Source organism: Salvia splendens, chromosome 16 (genome assembly GCF_004379255.2).
Source record: "Salvia splendens isolate huo1 chromosome 16, SspV2, whole genome shotgun sequence".
Classification (NCBI taxonomy): Eukaryota; Viridiplantae; Streptophyta; class Magnoliopsida; order Lamiales; family Lamiaceae; genus Salvia; species Salvia splendens.
The window spans coordinates 7,154,544-7,174,563 of record NC_056047.1 but is presented as its reverse complement, the minus strand read 5'-3'; the positions used below and the strand labels follow the sequence as shown (position 1 = coordinate 7,174,563).

General features: G+C 42.1%; 4 protein-coding genes across 9 annotated transcripts; all 4 read left to right on the top strand.

Moving 5' to 3' along the window:
• Positions 1-1,296: 1,296 nt before the first annotated feature.
• Positions 1,297-3,738, top strand: LOC121770933 (solute carrier family 25 member 44-like). Of its 5 annotated transcripts, none has more exons than XR_006043890.1 (6): positions 1,297-1,544; positions 2,064-2,445; positions 2,714-2,910; positions 2,991-3,132; positions 3,233-3,366; positions 3,454-3,738. XR_006043890.1 is itself a non-coding variant. In XM_042167708.1 (6 exons), the coding sequence occupies exons 2-6, from the start codon at positions 2,155-2,157 to the stop codon at positions 3,477-3,479; spliced, it is 816 nt and encodes a 271-aa protein (XP_042023642.1). In that variant the 5' UTR covers positions 1,297-1,544; positions 2,116-2,154; the 3' UTR covers positions 3,480-3,738. The 5 variants fall into 5 exon arrangements, 3 of the variants coding, with proteins under 3 accessions (XP_042023642.1, XP_042023640.1, XP_042023641.1); XR_006043891.1 differs by having other exon boundaries at positions 3,229-3,366; positions 3,454-3,464; XM_042167708.1 differs by having other exon boundaries at positions 2,116-2,445; positions 3,207-3,366.
• A 6,240-nt stretch (positions 3,739-9,978) lies between these two features.
• Positions 9,979-12,859, top strand: LOC121771954 (hydroxyproline O-galactosyltransferase GALT3-like). 2 transcript variants are annotated; one of them, XM_042168858.1, is made up of 7 exons: positions 9,979-10,251; positions 10,373-11,151; positions 11,405-11,640; positions 11,717-11,995; positions 12,074-12,202; positions 12,284-12,568; positions 12,637-12,859. In XM_042168858.1, exons 2-7 carry the CDS (start codon positions 10,395-10,397, stop codon positions 12,841-12,843), a joined length of 1,893 nt encoding a protein of 630 aa, XP_042024792.1. In that variant the 5' UTR covers positions 9,979-10,251; positions 10,373-10,394; the 3' UTR covers positions 12,844-12,859. The 2 variants fall into 2 exon arrangements, with proteins under 2 accessions (XP_042024792.1, XP_042024791.1); XM_042168857.1 differs by having other exon boundaries at positions 10,368-11,151.
• Positions 12,860-13,045: 186 nt separating this feature from the next.
• Positions 13,046-15,008, top strand: LOC121771955 (dihydrolipoyl dehydrogenase 1, mitochondrial-like). Its single transcript, XM_042168859.1, has 2 exons — positions 13,046-13,300; positions 13,664-15,008. Exons 1-2 carry the CDS (start codon positions 13,046-13,048, stop codon positions 14,912-14,914), a joined length of 1,506 nt encoding a protein of 501 aa, XP_042024793.1. The 3' UTR covers positions 14,915-15,008.
• A 2,817-nt stretch (positions 15,009-17,825) lies between these two features.
• On the top strand, positions 17,826-19,982 carry LOC121772363 (probable protein phosphatase 2C 49). The gene is made up of 2 exons (XM_042169433.1): positions 17,826-18,176; positions 18,752-19,982. The coding sequence occupies exons 1-2, from the start codon at positions 18,018-18,020 to the stop codon at positions 19,745-19,747; spliced, it is 1,155 nt and encodes a 384-aa protein (XP_042025367.1). The 5' UTR covers positions 17,826-18,017; the 3' UTR covers positions 19,748-19,982.
• The last annotated feature ends 38 nt before the right edge of the window (positions 19,983-20,020 follow it).

The following is a 20,020-nucleotide window of genomic DNA, read 5'->3' as shown; positions in this document are numbered from 1 at the left end:
TCATTGTACTAGTAGTATACTTATACGTGGGGCATAACTATCCAAGTAACATTTGTCGTTAACATCATATTACACGAGACCAAAACCTACTTTCATGATTCTGTGAACTCGTCAATAAATAAATTGGATATGGTATATCACAACACAAAATATGACTTTTTCAACGTACGTATATATAGCATCTTAAACTAAATATAGGTTAAAATAGAACTCATGGTCGCAGTTAGTTTGATTTGCTATGTTCCAGTGTGAGTGCATGTGTTATTCTAGTATTTAAACATGGGGTGCATCACACACCAGATTCACTCTATATTCCTAATAAGTAAATAGCAATCTCCTCTTCTTCTTGTACTTTGTTGTTGTGACTGTATAAATTGGATGAGTATTTGTGGATATACAGCTACATAGATTAATTTAGTGAGTGTGTAACAATAAAGGCAAGATGGTCGAGGGCGGCGCAGTCGCGGCTGCAGACAAGACCGAGTTCACAGAATGCTGGAGGACATCATGGCAAACGCCTTATATCACGAGGCTCGCCTTGTCCGCCGGCATTGGCGGCCTCCTCTTCGGTTACGACACAGGTCGATCATTATCATCAAACATTCACCTTCCCTTTAGTGTTTTTGACATATAAAACATAAATAACCATAACAATAACCATAAAAAGTTGTTTTCCATTTTAGTCCGTCCGTGAAAAATTGTCCACTTTCTTTTTTAATTATTTATTTATGTAAATGGACCATACTTTCCACCAACTATTTACACTCATATTCTATTATAAAACTAATATATAAATGTGAGACCGTCATTCCACTAATTTTTTCAAGTAACTTTTCTTCACATCTCTTAGCAAAATAATCTGAAGAATAAAAAGTGACACTTAAAAAGCTCAAGAAATATTACCATATATTATTAGAGGTACTAGCTGTAACTATAATTTAAATGATTTCACTAATTCATGATGCATTTTTAATATGAGTATATGAATACTTAAGGATGATGCACTTTCTTTTGATAGGAACACAAAAGGACGTATCCAGACTCTTTATTTTTAATTAATAGCTTATTACTAGTATTACTTAAAAGATTAGTATGCCAATAATTTATGTTCTGGACAATTCTTAAGATGAAATTAAAACACAAAAAATGGAAAGTCGGAATTCCAAAAGAAAACAAACTTCCTTTTCAACAGGATTTGCTTTAATTATTGACAAGATTTTATTAACCTCGCTATTTATGTCGTATATATATTTGATAATGACCTAATTATTGTGGTAAAAATATAAGAAAGGGAAGTCTCCCGAACATGAGGAAGCTCCCTTTTCTGGAGGTGGCCGAAGCAGCTGTAAAGAAATCGTAAATCCCGAGTATGAAAATGATGCACCGCTTTAAACCTCTTCTCTTTCTTACTTAGTTAAGAAAAAGAAAAAAAAAAGCATTTCTTCATCGCTTGAGTGATCGGAAAAAGAAATGGCCATGGAAGCCGCAGACGCCGCCACCCCTCCCCAATTGGCTCTCGCCGACACCGACGTCAACTGGGATAGGTTCCTTTTTACTTCTAATTTCTCTATAATGTCACTATATTTCGCCCCTTTCCTTGTCGTTTCCTTTTTCTTTTTTGCTTCCGGTGATCATTGTTTAGGCTCTCTGCTTTGTGATATTTCACTCCATTCCTTTTGATTTTCTTTTTAGGGAATATGACTTTAATGTTTATTTGTTTTCTTAACTGCAGTTGGATTACTTGCATAGAATTTATTAAAATTGTAATAACTCTAATTAGATAGCTTGATTCTTAGTTAGTATTATCCCCATTTCTTAGCGGCTTTGAGTGTGATCGCTTAGGGCAACCGAGATATATCATGATATTAGAGGTCTTGAAACTCAAAACTAGCATTTTCTAGGCTTATTTGTTATGTCAGTAAGTGTTCTTGTTGTGGCTGTGTTATTTGTCATTGTTGTATCTGATTGTTTGATGCATATGATTGCTAAGCTATGATTCGAGCAAGTTAAAATCTAGTCATGAAATTTGACTGTTTGATTGATTTCGTTGTTCTGTAACATAGGCTGGATAAGACGAGGTTTCATGTGATTGGGGCTATTCTGTTCACAATGCAGTCGGCTTTAATACACCCTACCGCGGTTGTGAAGACAAGAATGCAAGTAGCTGGATCAGACATATCTAGGATGAATGGACTATCTGTTTTCAGGCACATTATCAGGAGTGATGGCATTCCTGGTATTTTCAGAGGCTTTGCCACATCGGCCATTGGATCATTGCCAGGTCGAGTGCTGGCTTTAACTTCGCTCGAAATGTCAAAGGATATGACCCTGAAATACACAAAAGGCCTGGATATGCCAGAAGCAACAAGAATCGGTATTGCAAATGGAGTTGCGGGAATGGTTTCCAATTTATTATCTTGTGTATACTTTGTTCCCTTGGATGTGGTGGGTATTCTAATTCTTCCGTTTCCCTGATTAGTGTTGTGATATTGTTTTGGAATTCTTTCAGTTTCCCAACAAAATATTATGCGTTCAACTATCACTCCCAGTAGAGTCGTGGTCTGTAATTTCTGCGTATCCGTCACAGTTTTGTGCACACATCCAAGTCTGTCTTGCCTTCATTGTCAATTAGTCAGAAGTTTTCTGATGAATTATCAGCCACCTGTTTGTTTCTTAAAATTCGTTTGGTTTGTTAAAATTGCTTGATGTATAGGTTTGCCAGAGGTTAATGGTCCAAGGAGTTCCCGGAACTACAATTTGCAAGGGTCCATTTGATGTTGTACGCAAAGTGATAAGAGCTGAAGGATTTCGTGGCTTATACAGAGGTTTTGGACTAACAGCTACATACCAATCTCCTGCATCGGCTCTTTGGTGGGGTTCCTATGGTTCAGCCCAACACATGATCTGGAGGTAATTTAAGAGCTATATTATACAGAGCCAAACTTTGTGTTATTAGATCGTTGAGTTATGCTTGTTTTGACGATATATAGGAGCCTGGGCTACACTGATGATATGGAAAAGAAACCATCACATGTAGAATTGGTTAGTGTTCAAGCTACAGCTGGCATGGTTGCTGGTGCTTGTTCTTCATTGATTACTACTCCTATAGATACTGTCAAGACGAGACTACAGGTAACGGCTTTCTGATTAGGGCTGAGATATCCAGTTACTGTTTTTGGCGTTGGCATTAACCTGTTCGGGTTTAGGTAATTGATAATTATGGTGTAGGAAGACCTTCGATAATGAAGACTGCAAGGGCCCTTCTTAAAGAGGATGGATGGATAGGCTTCTACCGAGGATTTGGCCCTCGGTTCCTCAACATGTCTTTCTACGGAACGACAATGATTGTGACCTACGAGCTCATAAGTATGGTTACTTGTTTGTTTATATAGTTTAGTTAATTGGAAGCTGCTACTGCTACTACTATTGATCCTCCTACTCTTATTTTTGCAGAGAGATTGTCAGTGAAGCAAGATTGATCTTTCATGGCCCTCCATTTTATTTATAATTTTGCCACTGACTGTAATAAGTAGCAAATTTTGGAAATGAACTCGTGTGACTGATTATTCTTTACTTAGTCATGGTTGAGTAGCATTTTCTTTTATTTTTTTGTCCAACCCTCTCTTTGTAAAAAAGTTTGTGCTTCAGTAGTTGGACTTGAAGCATTAAGCTAGTGAGTTATGTCCATAATTTAAATGTCCTATACTCATGAATGCTTAATAATGCAATTATTATGTATTTTTGGTGGATAGGATAAATATTTTTAATTGAAAATGATATTGATATGACAAAACAAAAGATACTCAATCTTATACTCCTGTCTTATTCCAAGAAAACTGAGTTGTGTCCACAATGGGGGAGCCGAGGCGCGCGGCCCCCCATTGCAGAGCGCCGAGAGTCGGGCCGCGGCCGCGGCCTTCACGCGGCTGAGCCGGGTGAGCCGCGGCCCTCCATTGCATCGAGCCGCGTTTCGCTACTGGGCTGCCGATTATATTTTTTTTTTTAATTTCGAATTTTTTTTATAAATATACACTTCCATTTCCATTTTTTCACTTCTTTCTACACTTCCAATCCCTTCATTTTACACTTCCAAACACTACAAAAAATGCAAGGTGAAGATGGTAATTCTCCGGGGTATGGAGACTCGGGATACAACAACTTCCCCAATCAGACGTGGAGTCCACAATCGCCCCAATTCCGGGTCCAGCCATCCCAGCAGAGGAACTTGGTTCGCCAACCATCGGGGTTTGGTGACTACCGACCGAATATGGACGCGATCAACAACCCGTCCCAGCACTTCCAATCCTCCCAATTCCAATACTCCCCGTCTCCTCTGTCTGAATCTGATAGATACACATGGGAACAGTTGATGGGTACACCGGAGACCCCGACATCCGGTAGTGTGGAGATGGAGGCCCCCACCGGGGGCCGCCGAACCGACGGTGGTGGGGGGTGAGGCGGCGGTGGGAGGCGAGGCGGCGGCGGCGGTGGAAGGCGAGGCGGTGGCGGTGGGAGGCGAGTTGGCAGAGAGCATGGGCCCACCGGCGGCGGGCGAGGCGGAGACGGAGAGCCGAAAACCGGCGGTGGCCGAGGCGGTGGTGATCGGCGGGGCGAGAAGTACAACGACGACGAATCCCTCGCTGTTGCGCGTAACTTTATTAAATTATGTTTGTTTCCCAAATTATTAGTCTACTAAAATTTAATATAGTTAAATTAAAAAATAACATTATTAAAAAAAAAGAAAATAAATTAAATTTTATTTTTAGAGGGCCACATTTGGTGGCACTTATTATTTTTGTTATAATTTTGACTTTTATCATTGCGGAGGGCCATATAAGAGTCATGAATGGTGTCCGGACCACATTTGATGGCCTTTAAGGGCCACCATCGTGGACACTCTAATGAATAAAACTAAGGCGCAGAGCAGACATGCCCACCGGTTCCGGTTCCGAACCGGAACCGTGGCCATTTTCCCGAACCGGAACCGTCGGAATTCGGGTCGCGGTCCGGTTCCGGTTCAAGATATTTCGAACCGGAACCGTCACCGAACCGGCGGTTCCGGACGGTTCGGAACCGGCGGTTAACCGGCGGAACCGCCGGTTCGGGCGCGTATTTCAAGGCGTGTGGATGGGGCAGACCGGCGGCAGCTTTTCAGCTGAAAAACCGGCCGGTTCCGGCGGTTTTTGGGTTGTGAACCGGCGGTTAACCGCCGGTTAATCTTGAAAACCGGCGGTTAACCGCCGGTTCAGGGGGTTCCGGTTGTGGCGCGAGAAACGAGGCGACATGACGCAGCTTTTGCAGACGGTTTCGTTGACCGAACCGGCGGTTTTGTCCCGGAAAACCGGCGGTTTTGTCCCGGAAACCGGCGGTTTTGCCCGGAAACCGGCGGTTCCGGCGGTTTTCCGCCAAAAACCGCCGGTTTTGCCGAAAATTCAAATTTTTTTTTTCAAATTTCAAATTCGAATTCTTCCATTCCCCCCCCATTTTTATCTATAAATACCCCCCTCTATCCTCATTTACATTCACCCCACTCTTGTGCTAATAAGAGTTTCTCTCTTCAATCTCTAATTATCTCTCTTTGTCTCCAATTTCTCATTTGTGCTATTGTGCTTCCATTTAATTACGCAAGTGCTACTCTTATTACGCATTGTTATACACTTATACTTGTTCCCGTAGTTCTATAAGTTGTCTTCCTTTCTCTATTGCTAAAACAAAAAAAAATATTATTCCATATTTCTACATTTCTACATAGCAATATGTCTTCATCCCGAGAAGGTCGTGTTGATAAGGGAAAGGGAAAGGCCAAGAGGCCATCTCGGAGATCCGTTATTGATGAAATTTCTCAAATGAACATGGATGAGTGGCAGGTTAATATTTATTATCTACTAATTTAATTAATTTTGAATTACATTACATTATTGTTCATAATTTTATTTTGTATTTACAATACAAATATTATTTTGTAGGCTCGAGAAGAGCAAGATGTGGCACATGCTATTGCTCTCTCTCGCTCTCAATACCAAGACGATGCTTATGTTGGTACCGGTAGTGGTGCTCCCGGTCGCGGTGCCTATTCCCAACAAAGTCCAACCCCTGTGAATGTTGATGAAGACGATGATGATGATGACGACGAGGAGGAGGGGGAGGAGGTAGAAGAGGTTCAAGAAATGCCACCCCCACCACCACCAAGGAGTCGGCGTGGTAGTCGTGGTCGTGGACAACCTCCTCAACCTCCTAGACCAGCTGAAAGGTCTTTAACCTCAAACATCATGGTGAAACATTTCAAGAAGGTACATGATGGTAACGATCCTAACACTTATAATGTGTATTGCAACTATTGCGAAAACGTATACACATTCCGAAGGGGTGGAGGATACGGTACATTTACCCGTCACATGGAGAAAGCGCATCCGGTCGAGTTTGGTATCGCTCCAACCCAAACTCAACTCAACTTTCAACATGGAGTCGGGACCGGGAGTGGGACGGGTTCATCCCAAACATCAGGTACGTGTAGCAATACTCTTTTGAAATATGATCACAAAAATGCTCTTAATGTGATGTCTAGATTTGCCGTTATGAAACATTTTCCATTCAATGCTTTTGATAACGATGCTTTTGAGTCGAGTATGCGGCAAGTTTATAATGCCGCTGCAAGAAAATTGAGTCGAACTTCAATGACTCGGGCCGTTGTTCGACAATGCTTGGAAAAGAAGGCGCAATTAGGTACGTTTATTATTAACTTAGGGCATAAAGTTTCTATTTGTTCTGATGTGTGGACTGATTGTTTTTGTAAAAATTCGTATATGGGCATCACTGTGCATTTCGTTGATCACAGTTGGACTTTAAACAAACGTTTGATTGCATTTCGGGAATTTCTCGCACCACACACTGCACAAGCAATTGCTCAATTGATCATTCAAGTTTTGAATGAATTTCAATTGATCAATAAAATTTTTTCAATTAGTTTTGACAATGCTAGCGCTAACACTGCTAGCATAGATGAACTAATCAGTGCATGTTCTCCTGTTATTGATGGCAAATATTTTCATGTGCGATGTATTGCCCATATTTTGAATTTGTGTGTTCAAGATGCGATCGATTTGTGGCAAAAGTATGTTGATCCTATTAGAACTGCTGTGAAATTGATTCATAACAAAGCTCCTATTGGTAGATCTTGGAAGAGATATTGTCATAGTAAGCAATGCAGGTACACCAACTTTCGTTTGGATGTTTCAACTCGTTGGAACTCGACATATGATATGTTGGAGTCGACTTTGAACCACATTGAGTATTTATGTGATTTTTTTAGAAGTTGTCCTCATGTTCCTTCTGATTTGATTTTGATACCCGCTTGTTGGGACCACAGCATGGATTTATTTCGATTATTCCGCGCTTTCAAAAATGCCACTGTTGAGTTATCCGGTGTTTATTATCCTACTTCTGTGCGCGTTTTGGAGCATTGCATGTATGTGGCAATTGGTTTTAAAACTGGTGTGAAAAATACTCAATTCATTGAGTTGAAGGCTATTTTGTTTTACATGGTTGAAAAATGGTTAAAATATTTTTCACGTATTCCAAATGTGTTTTTGATTGCAAAATGCTTGGATCCAAAGTGGAAGTTGCATGGTGTTTATAAAATTTTAGACATGTACTATGGTTGTTTGCACGCTTTGGATTTTTCTCAACTCCGCGAAATGGGCTTGACAAGAGAAGAATGCTTCGAACTAAGTATTCCGGATGTTGATGAAATCAAACTAAGGTTAGATAGTGCACTTCGTTCTCTCTACGCGGAATATGAAATGCGGTATAACACCGCTCACCAGGTACGTGCTCCTCCTAGTCCGTCTACATTTGATTTTGGTGGAGGGGATTTTACCAATATCATGATCGATCCCGACGTAGTATCACAATTGCAAGATCTATACGGTACTACAACCAATAGGACTAGAGCGACTAGTGAATTAGATATATATTTGGAATCGCGCTCTATTTTTCAAGATGCATGTCCTCCTACTCAACAAATTGACGTCCTTAATTGGTGGGGAATACATGACAAAGAGTTTCCGATACTCTCCATCATGGCTAAGGAGATATTCGCCGTTCCCGCTTCCACCGTCGCCGTTGAACAAGCTTTTAGTGTCGGCGGTTGTGTCCTAGACGACAAAAGGAGCAATCTCTCCGCCAAGAACATGAAAGCCACTATGTTACTTGACGATTGGGCAAAGGCGGACATGAGAGCACAAGAGCCGGATTTCGACTTCCGTGTAGAGAGTGATGGTGAAGAATTTTCTTCCGATGGCGATGACGAGGTCAGAAGCGAGAGCGAGAGCACTCAACATTAGCAATGAGTCGACGGGGGGCGGTGAACGGCGAGCACAGCCGACCAAAAAGGTAAGAAAGGTAAGAGAACTACGTGGGCTTTGATTCCTCAATAAAATTGTGGATACGTAGGCACCTCAACTTAAATTTGAAAAGTTTAACTTCGAAAGTTTAAGTTGAGCTCAAGCCCTTTTCAATTATTTTTTCCCCCCCATTTCATGTTTTTTTATTTGTAATTGTAATGTATCGTTGTTGCGGCTAAGTTGTACTTGAAGATCATTAAAATATATTCCCCATTTGATAAGTATCTTATTGGTGAAAAAGTGGATATCTTTGGGGCAGATGGTACTGGAACACAAATTTATATATGAAATCTGGATGAATGGGGATCAGATTATAGTTTAAAATGGGAAGCTGGGTTAACTGGCTGCCAATGAACCCAGCTTCCCATTTTAAACTATAATCTGATCCTCATTCATCCAGATTCCATATATAAATTTGTGTTCCAGTACCATCTGCCTCAAAGATACCCACTTTTTCACCAATAAGATATTTATCAAATGGGGAATATATTTTAATGATCTTCAAGTACAATTCTTCTCGGAATCAACCATTTTTTCTTGCAAAATGTTGCCCATTTTCTAAGCAAACACATATCAGCACGCCATATACACATTGCTGCATTTCTAATAGGGGCAATTTGATCTTCCAAAGCAATCAATGCATCTCGAACACACATAGTCAGAACATTATTCAAGCATCTAGCATGGAAAAAATCAGAACAAACTATCTATTAGTGCTAATTTTTTCCATGCTTGAATAATATTCTGACTATGTGTGTTCGAGATGCATTGATTGCTTTGGAAGATCAAATTGCCCCTATTAGAAATGCAGCAATGTGTATATGGCGTGCTGATATGTGTTTGCTTAGAAAATGAGCAACATTTTGCAAGAAAAAAGGGTTGATCCTAAGGTAAGAGAACTACGTGGGCTTTGATTCCTCAATAAAATTGTGGATACGTAGACAACTCAACTTAAATTTGAAAAGTTTAACTTTGAAAGTTTAAGTTGATCCCAAGCCCTTTTCAATTTTTCCTTTTCCCCCCCCCATTTCATGTTTTTTTTATTTACCTTCCGAGTCCCACGAGGCGACGACACTTGTAAATTATATTATATTGTTGTATGGTGTTGTATTATATACTTATGTATTGTAAATTGTAATGTATCGTTGTCCGTTACAACTCAAAATCAATAAAATTTATTTCATTTTCTCCTTATTCGTCTTATTTGTGCTTGAATTATGCATTGTCTTGTTCCGATTTATTGTATAAAGCCAAATTTCAAATTTTTTTAAAAGAATAAATAATTGAACCGGTAAAACCGCCGGTTCAAAAACCGGAACCGCCAAAACCGCCGGAAAACCGGCGGTTCCGAACCGGAACCGGAACCGCCGGTTTTCGAACCGGAACCGGAACCGTGAAATAGCCTCACGGTTCGGTTCCGGTCCGCCATCGACCGAACCGGAACCGGTGGTTCCGAACCGGAACCGCCGGTTCGTGAACCGTGGGCAACACTAGCGCAGAGCAGACTTGTGAATTTAAATTGTACTGTTATTAATAAAATATTTAGAAAGCATTTCTTTTTCTTACGCTTAAAAAACTTCAACGACAGTTGCCATTTCTCTTTCCAACCGATCAATACAAAACGCTCCAAGATTGAAGCTTTATAACAACTGAGTGTACTGCTTTCTTTTCATTTTCTTTATAGAGTTAGTTTGCAAGAAAATGCCTCATTTTACGTTATCAATAATATCGGAATACCCGTGCTGCTGAGGCGGGAGCAATTCTTTCTTTCCCAAAAGCTCAGGCTTTTAGCGGAAAGACTGCAGCTTTGTCTTCCCACACAACTAACTTCCAATCTCATCTACTGCAAGTAAGAATATTTTACCTAAAATTTTCTACTCCATGTTTGTTTTTCTAAGCTATTCAGTGCAAGATTCGGGCAGCTTAGAAGTTTATTTGAACTAATCGGTGGTCATATTGAACTAGCTTAGGTATGTAGGAGAAAATTTAGGGATGAAGAAGTGGACCGGTGGTGTGCTCATAGTAGCCCTTGCTCTCATTTTGTTTCTCAGTTACACTTTGATTGGTAAACCTGAGCCCTCCAAGAAACATTCTGCTGCATATGATTTTTTCAATCCACAGCCACCCAAAGAGGAGGATCCAGATCTCAATGCCATTGCCAAAGCCAATGGAGGCATTGAGCCAACTAGGCCTAAACCCCAGTTGGGATATCTTCAAGAATTGGAGGATCTGTATAGCTTAAGTAAAAACTTGAGCCTAGAAGACCCTTCTGCGATGCTTGTGTGGGGCCGAATGAAATTATTGTTTCCGAGATCGGATGCATTGCCTGAAACTGTACAGGGTGTTAAAGAGGCTCTAGTAATGTGTAGGGATTTGCTTGTGATGATTGAGGATGTCAAGGCTGCCAAGCTTGGGAATGGTAGCATTGCGAGAAACTGTCCTAGTTTTGTTAATGCATCGTTGTCGGAGAATGAGTCTTCTCTGGAGATCCCTTGTGGTCTTGTTCAGGACTCTTCTGTTACTGTGATCGGGATACCTGATACTCGCAATGATAGTTTCCAGATTGAATTGATTGGCTCGCCGATTAAGGAGCGACTGAAGCCTCCAGTCGTGCTGCTCTATGATGTCGTGTTACCTGGTGAGAACTTGACTATAGAACCTGTTATTGTTCAGAATGCGTGGACTCAAGAATCTGGGTGGGGGAAGGCGGAGAGATGCCCTGATCATGGTCCAATCCGTCCTCTTAAAGGTACCTGATGTGATTGATAAATGAAAAGTTGAGAAGTATATTGATTGTAGTTGTTTAGGGATATGCTGCCTGTGTTATAAGTTAACCATAAGACACGATACATAGCACAATCTACTAGATTGTTGAATTTATCATTGATTCGCGAGGATGGAGGTAGTGAATGGCTAGAAATCATTTGTTTCTGTAGAATTATTTCTAGATTTTGAGTTTTGAAATGACTTTTGTTTTTCACCTTCAAACCTGCATGTTTCAGTTGATGGATTAGTAAACTGCAACACACAAATTATTAGGAGAACTGCAGACGACAGTCCAAATACGACTCATCCAACGAACAGAAAATTAGCTAATGTTTCCGAAGAGAGTAGCCATGTAAGTGCTGCCTTCCAGTTTGTTGAAGGTAACCCCTTCATTGCTACATTTTGGGCCGGTGTCGAAGGTTTTCACACGACAGTAAATGGAAGGCATGAAACATCGTTTGCGTATAGAGAGGTAAAACTAGTCTATTTTGATTTCCACTTGTCTATATATGTGTGTGTGTTGAAACAAGATTGTTAGCAATTTGCAGAGACTTGAACCTTGGTTGGTTAATAAAGTGAATGTGAAAGGTAGCTTGACTACCATTTCAATCATTGCAAAAGGACTGCCTGCTAGCGAAGATGTGGATTTAGTGGGTGACGTTCCGCAGCTGAAAGCTGCAACGCCTTCTGAAAAGGGGCTTCTACTGCTTATTGGGGTTTTCTCGTCAGGGAATAACTTCGAGAGGCGTATGGCTCTAAGGAGGACTTGGATGCAATATGATGGTGTGCGTTCAGGGAAAGTGGCTGTCCGTTTCTTTGTTGGACTTGTAAGTGAGTTACTGTTCTTCGATTGCGGTCAACTAGAGCAATGCTTATTAACTGAATGGTTATAATTAATGTTGCAGCACACGAACAAAGAAGTGAACTTGAAGGTGTGGAGAGAAGGTGAAGTGTACGGAGATATCCAGTTGATGCCTTTTGTGGATTACTACAGCCTGCTTACTTACAAAACCATTTCTATTTGCATCCTTGGGGTATATATATCTGTATATCGGTTTTTTCGGATGAGCTATTACTGCTTTATATATATTTACATTTACTTTGCAATTATACAGAGTGAAATAATGTCTGCTAGATTCATTATGAAAATGGACGATGATGCTTTTGTACGGATTGATGAAGTTTTGTCGAGGCTGGAGGGGAGGACCGAGAAGGGGCTTGTGTACGGGCGCATATCTTTTGATTCAGCTCCGAACAGGGATAAGGACAACAAATGGTTCATAAGCGAAGAGGAGTGGCCGAATTCCACTTATCCTCCTTGGGCTCATGGCCCGGGTTACATAGTATCCCACGACATCGCTGAGTTTATCGTAGCTGGCCACCGGGCCAGGGATCTCATGGTGCGTATATATATGATATAATATAGTTGATGTATGAAATTGAGATGGATGGTTTGTGGTTTTTGCAGCTGTTTAAACTGGAAGATGTGGCTGTGGGGATATGGATTCAGCAATACGAAAGTAAAGGGCAAAAAATAGAGTATGTGAACGACGATCGATTCAACAACGAGGGATGTGAATCAGACTACATTCTTGCTCATTACCAGAATCCTAGGATGATGTTGTGTCTTTGGGATAACCTCCTTAAGAATCATAAACCTGAATGCTGCGAATAATACTATCATTTCTCTCTCTCTGCATTCCAATTTATTTGCAAAATATTTTTATTTTCCTTTTAGACCAAGTCACAGGCAATATTTATAATTTACTTATTCTTCAGATCTATAATATTCCAAGAAAATATGATTATACATGATATAAAAGTGTACTAACTAACTGACACACACACAAGCACATCTGATTCTGAAAGTAGGGAAAATGGCGATGGCGAGTTTGGGCAGGCGAAGAGCAACCACCTTGTTGTGTTCATCCCCCAGCCACAAATTGTCGTCCATTCTCATCAGGAGATTCTCATCTGGATCTGATGAGAACGACGTCGTGGTTATTGGTGGCGGCCCGGGTGGCTATGTGGCCGCGATCAAGGCCGCGCAGCTGGGCCTCAAGACCACCTGCATCGAGAAACGTGGCACCCTGGGTGGTACCTGCCTTAATGTCGGCTGCATCCCTTCTAAGGTCCATATCTTATGTTGATCTCTTTATTTTCATATGCTTTACCATGCATCAATCAAGGAGTTATCTCATTCTGTCCATTCAATTTTGTTGCTTTTACTATCGATGAATTCTGGTTTAATTTTCGTTAGAGATATGGAATTCGGTGATCTAAGCCAATTATCTTAACTATCTATGAACATCATCATTAGATTGCTTTAACAAATTTTCATAAGATTCACTTTATTTATGTTATCTGTCATTAGAATATTTGCTCTTGGTTTTTTTCTTTTTCTTGTTTTGCACTTCATTTATACATCTGCTGCTGGTATTGTATTAAAACTTCGAATTCAAGAAATGGTCTGCGTTATCGTGTATCCTATGCAGGCTCTGCTTCATTCTTCCCATCTGTATCATGAAGCAAAGCATTCGTTTTCCCATCACGGTATTATGGTTGGTTTGGTGGAGGTGGATGTACCGGCTATGCTGGCCCAAAAAGATAACGCTGTGGGCAACTTGACCAAAGGCATCGAGGGTCTCTTCAAGAAGAACAAAGTAAACTACGTGAAGGGATATGGCAAGTTTCTATCCCCTTCCGAGATATCTGTCGAGACCCTAGATGGTGGCAACACAACTGTGAAAGGAAAGCATATCATAATAGCCACTGGTTCTGACGTCAAGGGTCTTCCTGGGATCACCATAGACGAAGAGCGGATTGTATCGTCTACTGGCGCTTTAGCACTGAAGGAGGTTCCTAAGAAACTTGTAGTTATAGGTGCTGGCTACATCGGTCTGGAAATGGGTTCTGTTTGGGGTCGGCTGGGGTCAGAGGTCACGGTTGTCGAGTTTGCAGCTGACATCGTTCCAAGCATGGATGGCGAAATCCGGAAGCAATTCCAACGCAGCCTCGAAAAGCAGAAGATGAAATTCATGCTGAAGACTAAGGTCGTTTCTGTGGACACCACGGGAGAAGGTGTGAAGTTAAGTCTCGAGGCAGCAGCAGGGGGTGAGCAGACGAGCCTAGCGGCGGACGTTGTTCTTGTCTCTGCCGGCAGAGTTCCGTTTACTGCAGGGCTGGATGTGGAGAAGATAGGGGTCGAAACAGACAAGCTAGGTCGCATCTTGGTGAACGAGCGTTTTGCCACTAACGTAGGGGGTGTATACGCGATCGGTGACGTGATCCCGGGGCCTATGCTGGCTCACAAGGCAGAAGAAGATGGGGTCGCGTGCGTGGAGTACATTGCTGGCAAAGAAGGGCACGTGGACTATGACTTGGTCCCGGGGGTGGTGTACACGCACCCTGAGGTGGCGTCGGTGGGGAAGACCGAGGAGGAGGTGAAGGCCCTCGGGGTGGAGTATCGGGTGGGGAAGTTTCCGATGATGGCGAACAGCAGGGCAAAGGCGATCGATGATGCGGAGGGGGTGGTGAAGATCGTTACGGAGAAGGAGAGCGACCGGATCTTGGGGGTCCACGTAATGGCACCGGGTGCGGGCGAGTTGATACATGAGGCGGCTCTGGGGATGCAGTATGGAGCATCGAGTGAGGATATTGCGCGAACGTGCCACGCTCACCCGACCATGAGTGAGGCTGTGAAGGAGGCTGCCATGGCTGCGTATCACAAACCCATTCATATTTAACTCGACTATTTCATTTTGTCTTCTTGTTTTTGCTTTGTCAATCATGTAATAACGCCACGGCCCACCCCAGTATTCAGATTTGTGCTTTCTACCATCTCCATCTATCTATCCACTACTTCTGCTATTCCATTTCCTTCACTAACAAAACAAAACAAAACAAAACAAAACGCATTCAATTACGTCCGCGTATTTGTGTGGCTACTCGTTCACGCCCAAGACCTACACACCCCGCTTTCATATTGTCCTATTACACTACGTCTAGTCTTTATCAACACCCATACGAATTTAAATGTCAAATTAATCAAGTATGAGAAAAAAAAGTGGATGAAATATTATTAATGAAAAATTTACTCAAAATAGATACACACTTATTTTGATGAATGAACCAAAATAAAAATATAAGACTATTTTTTATCAATAAAAAAAAGAGATAGTATTAATTTTTATTTTTATACAATTAAGCAATAAGTTTTATTAAAAACAACACTCACTTTTAATTACAAGCAATGTCACTACACTACGACTTTTATACATAATAACAATGATTTTTATTCATTAAAATAATACTAACTTTATTTATAATACAATCACTTTTAGCTAAATAGTTTATAGATAAAAATAATACTTACTCCATTAACTAAAAATAGTCATATCAGTGGATGATAGTATAAGTTTAATCGCAAAATTAGTAAAGTAAAAGAGATATAGAAGGAGAAAAATTGATAAGAGCATCCACAATGGGACGCCCGATGGCACGCTCGATGCGTGCCATCGTCTGCGGGCGCCATCGTCCGCCCCATTGTGGGTGCCCACCATCGTCCGCGCCCTACGCCCACGCCCGATGCATCGTCCGCGGTTGAAGCGCGGGCGATGGCCTATCGTCCGCGCAATCGGGCGCCCCATTGCGGGATCGGCGGAGGATGGTCGCGGACGATGCCATGCATTTTTTAATTTTTGTATAAATACCCCTACCCCACCTTCATTTGTAACGTTTAATTTTCACGATTTCACTCTCGAAACTCACATTTTTATTATTTCGACGAAATGGATGGAAGTCCCAACAGTCTGATGTTTGGGGAGGCGCGTTGGCCCGGTACAGAACCCGACGAATATCGGCCGTTCGACGCCAACACAGAATACGATCCCGAATTCAGTATGGAATCGTAAGGTTTGGATGACATGGAGCCGTCTCTAAACCGACCCGTCATCCCCTCCCGCCACGCCGCCGCCGACGCCACCCCATCCGCCGCTGCTTCCGCCCCTGCCAAAAAGAAGCGGAACCGGCAACGAGAGTACAAGTTGCCACCTCCGGGAACTTGTGAAGAGTACACTCCCGGCCGTATGAACTACCAGCCGGATGAAACCCTCGTATTGACGAGATGTTGGGTGGATATATCGGAGGACCCGATATTCGCGAACAACCAGAGGCAGCAGGTGTACTGGGAGCGCATCGCCGAGCGCTATAATGCGGCGAAGCCGCCGAGCGCGTACAAACGCCAACGGGAGCAGCTCCGCAAGCACTGGGACCAAGTGAAGAGGCAAATCAACATGTTCTCGTCGGAGTACAAGAAGTGCGCGAGGGCGCAGGGGAGCGGCGAGAGCTTGTGCGACGTGCGCGCTAAAGCGCTGTTGTCGTACCAGTCCATGTACGGCGAATTCAAGCACGAGGCCATCTGGGCGCTCTTAAGGGACAAACAGAAGTTCCAAGGCGGGATTCTACACACCGGGGGGACAAAGAGGACGAAGACCACCGAAGGTGGTGGTTACACGAGCAGCGAAAGCGGAACTCGTCCGGTGGACCTCAACCGGACGTACGAGGACATTGAGAGTTCCGGCACACCGATGTCCTCCCTGCGTCCCATAGGCGTCAAGGCTGCGAAGGCCAATGGGAAGGCGGCGGCGACATCATCCTCGACCGCCGCCGCGCCATCGCCGATTCCGGTCCCGATCCCGGCCCCGAGCGCGACGACCTCCGCGTATGAGTCATTGGCAGTAGCCTCGATGGCGAAGACGTTGTTGCAGACGCACAAGGCCCTCAAGAAGTGTACGGACCCGCCGAAGCCGAAATTCTCCGGGGGTTGATCGATGAGTTGCGCCGGAAGTTGGGAATTGCGTAGATTAGCCAACTTAAATCGTGTAACTTTTGTGTAATTATTAATGCAATATTCATCGGTTTTTTGTTACTCGTTGTGTTTTTAAATTAGTTTGCATTATATATTTGAAAACATTTAAATTAATTAACAGAACAATATTAAAACATATAGGGCGCGCCTTAGGGCGCCCCATTGTAGGTGGGAGGGTATGAGGATAAAACTGTTGACGTGATGCGCCATAGGGCGCCCCATTGTGGATGCCCTAGAAGTATTTTTAGTGAAAAATAGGAACTACTTTATTAGAAATAAAAGGCTTGTCATAAATGAATAGAAACTAATTTGAATGGATAAATAAAAATAGAAAACAAAGATTATTTTTTTAATTATTAACGGAGGTGGTAATTATTTTTAGAACTCATGGTTGAGCTTTCGTTTGCATACAATACAATGTTGGGAAGAGACCTACAATTAGGATGGTAGGTTGGTGAAATTATGAAATTGCATAATTATATTTAGTGTGCAAAGTTATCCTAAATCATCTAAAAATCTCTCTTCATATATAGTGTATCAACACATGTTTGATGTTTGCAGTTGTATTGTAGGTGTAGGTAGCTGTAGGCTGTAGGCATAGTGGGATTGAAAGTTAGAAACGTGTGGATGGAGATTGAATTTGTGGTAAATCATGAATGGTGCAATCTTTTTATGAATGGTGTTGACTATTTGTGGCGTTAGCATATTAAATTGATTAATTAATCAGGCCGCAATGTGAACATTATCGGATACTTTTCCTATTACTACTAGGGTTAACTTTCCTTTCCTTTCCTTTCCTTTCCTTTCCTTTCTCCCCCAAATCTATCTCCCCCCCTCTCTCTCTCTCATCAATCAACAAACAATCCTCAATAATTCGAGCAATCAATCGTCCTTCCCCACAAATTCACCTGAAACAAGCCAAGACCCGCAAGAATTTTTCTCAATTATACGAGCAATCTACTCTAGGATTGCAATCAATTATGGTGGCAGAAGCGGAGTTTATTTGTCATCCAACCGTCTCCTTTCAATGCCTTCACCTTCCCCTTCCCTCGCCTAGTATTCAACCGGATTTCTTCGACATGTCGCAGCCCGGTACAGCTGCGCCGCCCATCCTCTTCGACCTCTCGCGCCGTGAATCGGTTCGTTTAATCTCTGCCCTCATTTAATTTCTGTTTTTGGCTTTCTTCTTGATTCAGATGCCTGCTATTCGTTATTTCATATGCTGTTTCTTGGGATGAAAATTCTCTTACCCAATTCATGATTTTGTTGTATAATAGCGGGAATTTCTTTCTCTGTTCCCTACTTTCGATGTAATTTGCATATGATTCAATATTCCCTTCTCATCAAGATAATATTTTCGCCGGATTTCGTGTTGGGGGTTTCTCGGTGCTTGTGTCTCTCTATCTATATGTTGTATGCTTGTTAGGGATCGGATCGTTGTTTCTATCTTGTGGCAAATTAGGTTTTCATATTGTCTAGCTTCTCTTTCCCTAAATGCTTGATGTTCATGCTGCCCGGAACTGTAATTTTGCTTTTTCCGCTTTGATTACTAAATTGAACGCTAGAATTTATCCGTGTTTGACCTTATGAAGAATTTCTAATTTGGTTCCCTTGCATAATCTACTAAAATAGACTAAATAGTTTATGTTTGTCTCTTTTTGGCTTGATATTCTCTCATGATCTAATCCTAATGATATCTCTTTTCTGTCACCAGGCTCTGAGCTGCTCAACTAGTTTACAAACTACCAAAGTGTCTGAGACTCCAACCAGGAAGTTTTTACCAAGAATTCGATCGGGCAGCCACACTGATATTGGGCCTCGTAGTTCCAATGAGGATGAGCACATCAGGATTGATGACCTATCCACCCACTTGGGCTCCCTCTACAACTGGTCAGAGCCGAGCTCCTTTTATGCTGTGTTTGATGGTCACGGTGGACCTGATGCTGCAGCTTTCATGAAGAATAATACCATGAAAATTTTCTTTGAGGATGCTGAACTGCCTCATACATCGGATGTTGAAGAAGCCTTCTTGCAAGCAATGGAGATTTGTCATCTAAGATCATATTTACAGGCTGATCAAGCCTTGGCTGATGAACTCAGTGTTGATTCCTACTGTGGAACCACATCACTCACTGTTCTGGTTCTTGGAAGAAATCTACTTGTAGCGAATGCCGGAGACTGTCGTGCTGTCCTCTGTAGGAAAGGAGGTGCTATTCAGCTATCACAGGATCACCGACCTTCTTGTGAAGTGGAGAAAAAGAGGGTCGAGGATTTGGGTGGTTCAGTTGAATATGGATACCTAAATGGTGAGCTTGCAGTCACACGAGCTCTGGGAGATTGGTATATGAAACTCCCAGCTGGATCTGCTTCACCTCTCACTGCCGAGCCAGAATTTCAACTGACTAAGCTGACTGAGGACGACGAGTTCTTGATAATTGCATGCGATGGTATTTGGGATGTCCTGTCGAACGAGGAGGCAGTGAGCCTAGTGCAACGAGAGCTCAGGTACCACAACGACCCAGAACAATGTGCTAAAGAGCTCACCAGTCAAGCATTAATGCGAGACACAGGTGACAACGTCACAGCCATCGTGGTTTGTTTCTCCTCTCCTGAGCGTCAGGATACAGTTTCTTGTCAAAGGCCTAGACTGAGATTCTGCATGTCTGAAGAAGCAAGGGCCAAGTTGAGGGAGTTCATAGAAGGCAATTGAATGGGGAGCCAAATACTATATTCTTTGTGAAGATAATCATACATATTAAATGATTATTTTTTCTTCTGTTTTGAGGTTACTTCAGAAACCAGTGAGAAAAAGCAACCTTGTATTGGTGGTAGAGTCATGAGTGAATCTATATATTATTGAATTTGAACAATTTTGGTCACTTAGGTTCTTGTATTGTATTCAACTTTTTTGGCTACTATCACAATTGAATGTGAACCCTCTAAAATTCTTGTCCAGTATATTTTATTTGGTATCTTGCTATTT

What these genes read in the sequence shown, in the direction of transcription:
- LOC121770933 (XM_042167706.1), top strand. Translation starts at nt 1,471, where the DNA reads ATGGCCATGGAAGCCGCAGACGCCGCCACCCCTCCCCAATTGGCTCTC. An exon ending in CTGTCAAGACGAGACTACAG is followed by an intron (nt 3,133 to 3,206) that starts GTAACGGCTTTC and finishes GTTCGGGTTTAG; the next exon opens with GTAATTGATAATTATGGTGT. An exon ending in TGTGACCTACGAGCTCATAA is followed by an intron (nt 3,367 to 3,453) that starts GTATGGTTACTT and finishes TTATTTTTGCAG; the next exon opens with AGAGATTGTCAGTGAAGCAA.
- LOC121771954 (XM_042168858.1), top strand. Translation starts at nt 10,395, where the DNA reads ATGAAGAAGTGGACCGGTGGTGTGCTCATAGTAGCCCTTGCTCTCATT. An exon ending in TTTCTATTTGCATCCTTGGG is followed by an intron (nt 12,203 to 12,283) that starts GTATATATATCT and finishes GCAATTATACAG; the next exon opens with AGTGAAATAATGTCTGCTAG. An exon ending in ACCGGGCCAGGGATCTCATG is followed by an intron (nt 12,569 to 12,636) that starts GTGCGTATATAT and finishes TGGTTTTTGCAG; the next exon opens with CTGTTTAAACTGGAAGATGT.
- LOC121771955 (XM_042168859.1), top strand. Translation starts at nt 13,046, where the DNA reads ATGGCGATGGCGAGTTTGGGCAGGCGAAGAGCAACCACCTTGTTGTGT. An exon ending in TCGGCTGCATCCCTTCTAAG is followed by an intron (nt 13,301 to 13,663) that starts GTCCATATCTTA and finishes TATCCTATGCAG; the next exon opens with GCTCTGCTTCATTCTTCCCA.
- LOC121772363 (XM_042169433.1), top strand. Translation starts at nt 18,018, where the DNA reads ATGGTGGCAGAAGCGGAGTTTATTTGTCATCCAACCGTCTCCTTTCAA. An exon ending in ACCTCTCGCGCCGTGAATCG is followed by an intron (nt 18,177 to 18,751) that starts GTTCGTTTAATC and finishes TTCTGTCACCAG; the next exon opens with GCTCTGAGCTGCTCAACTAG.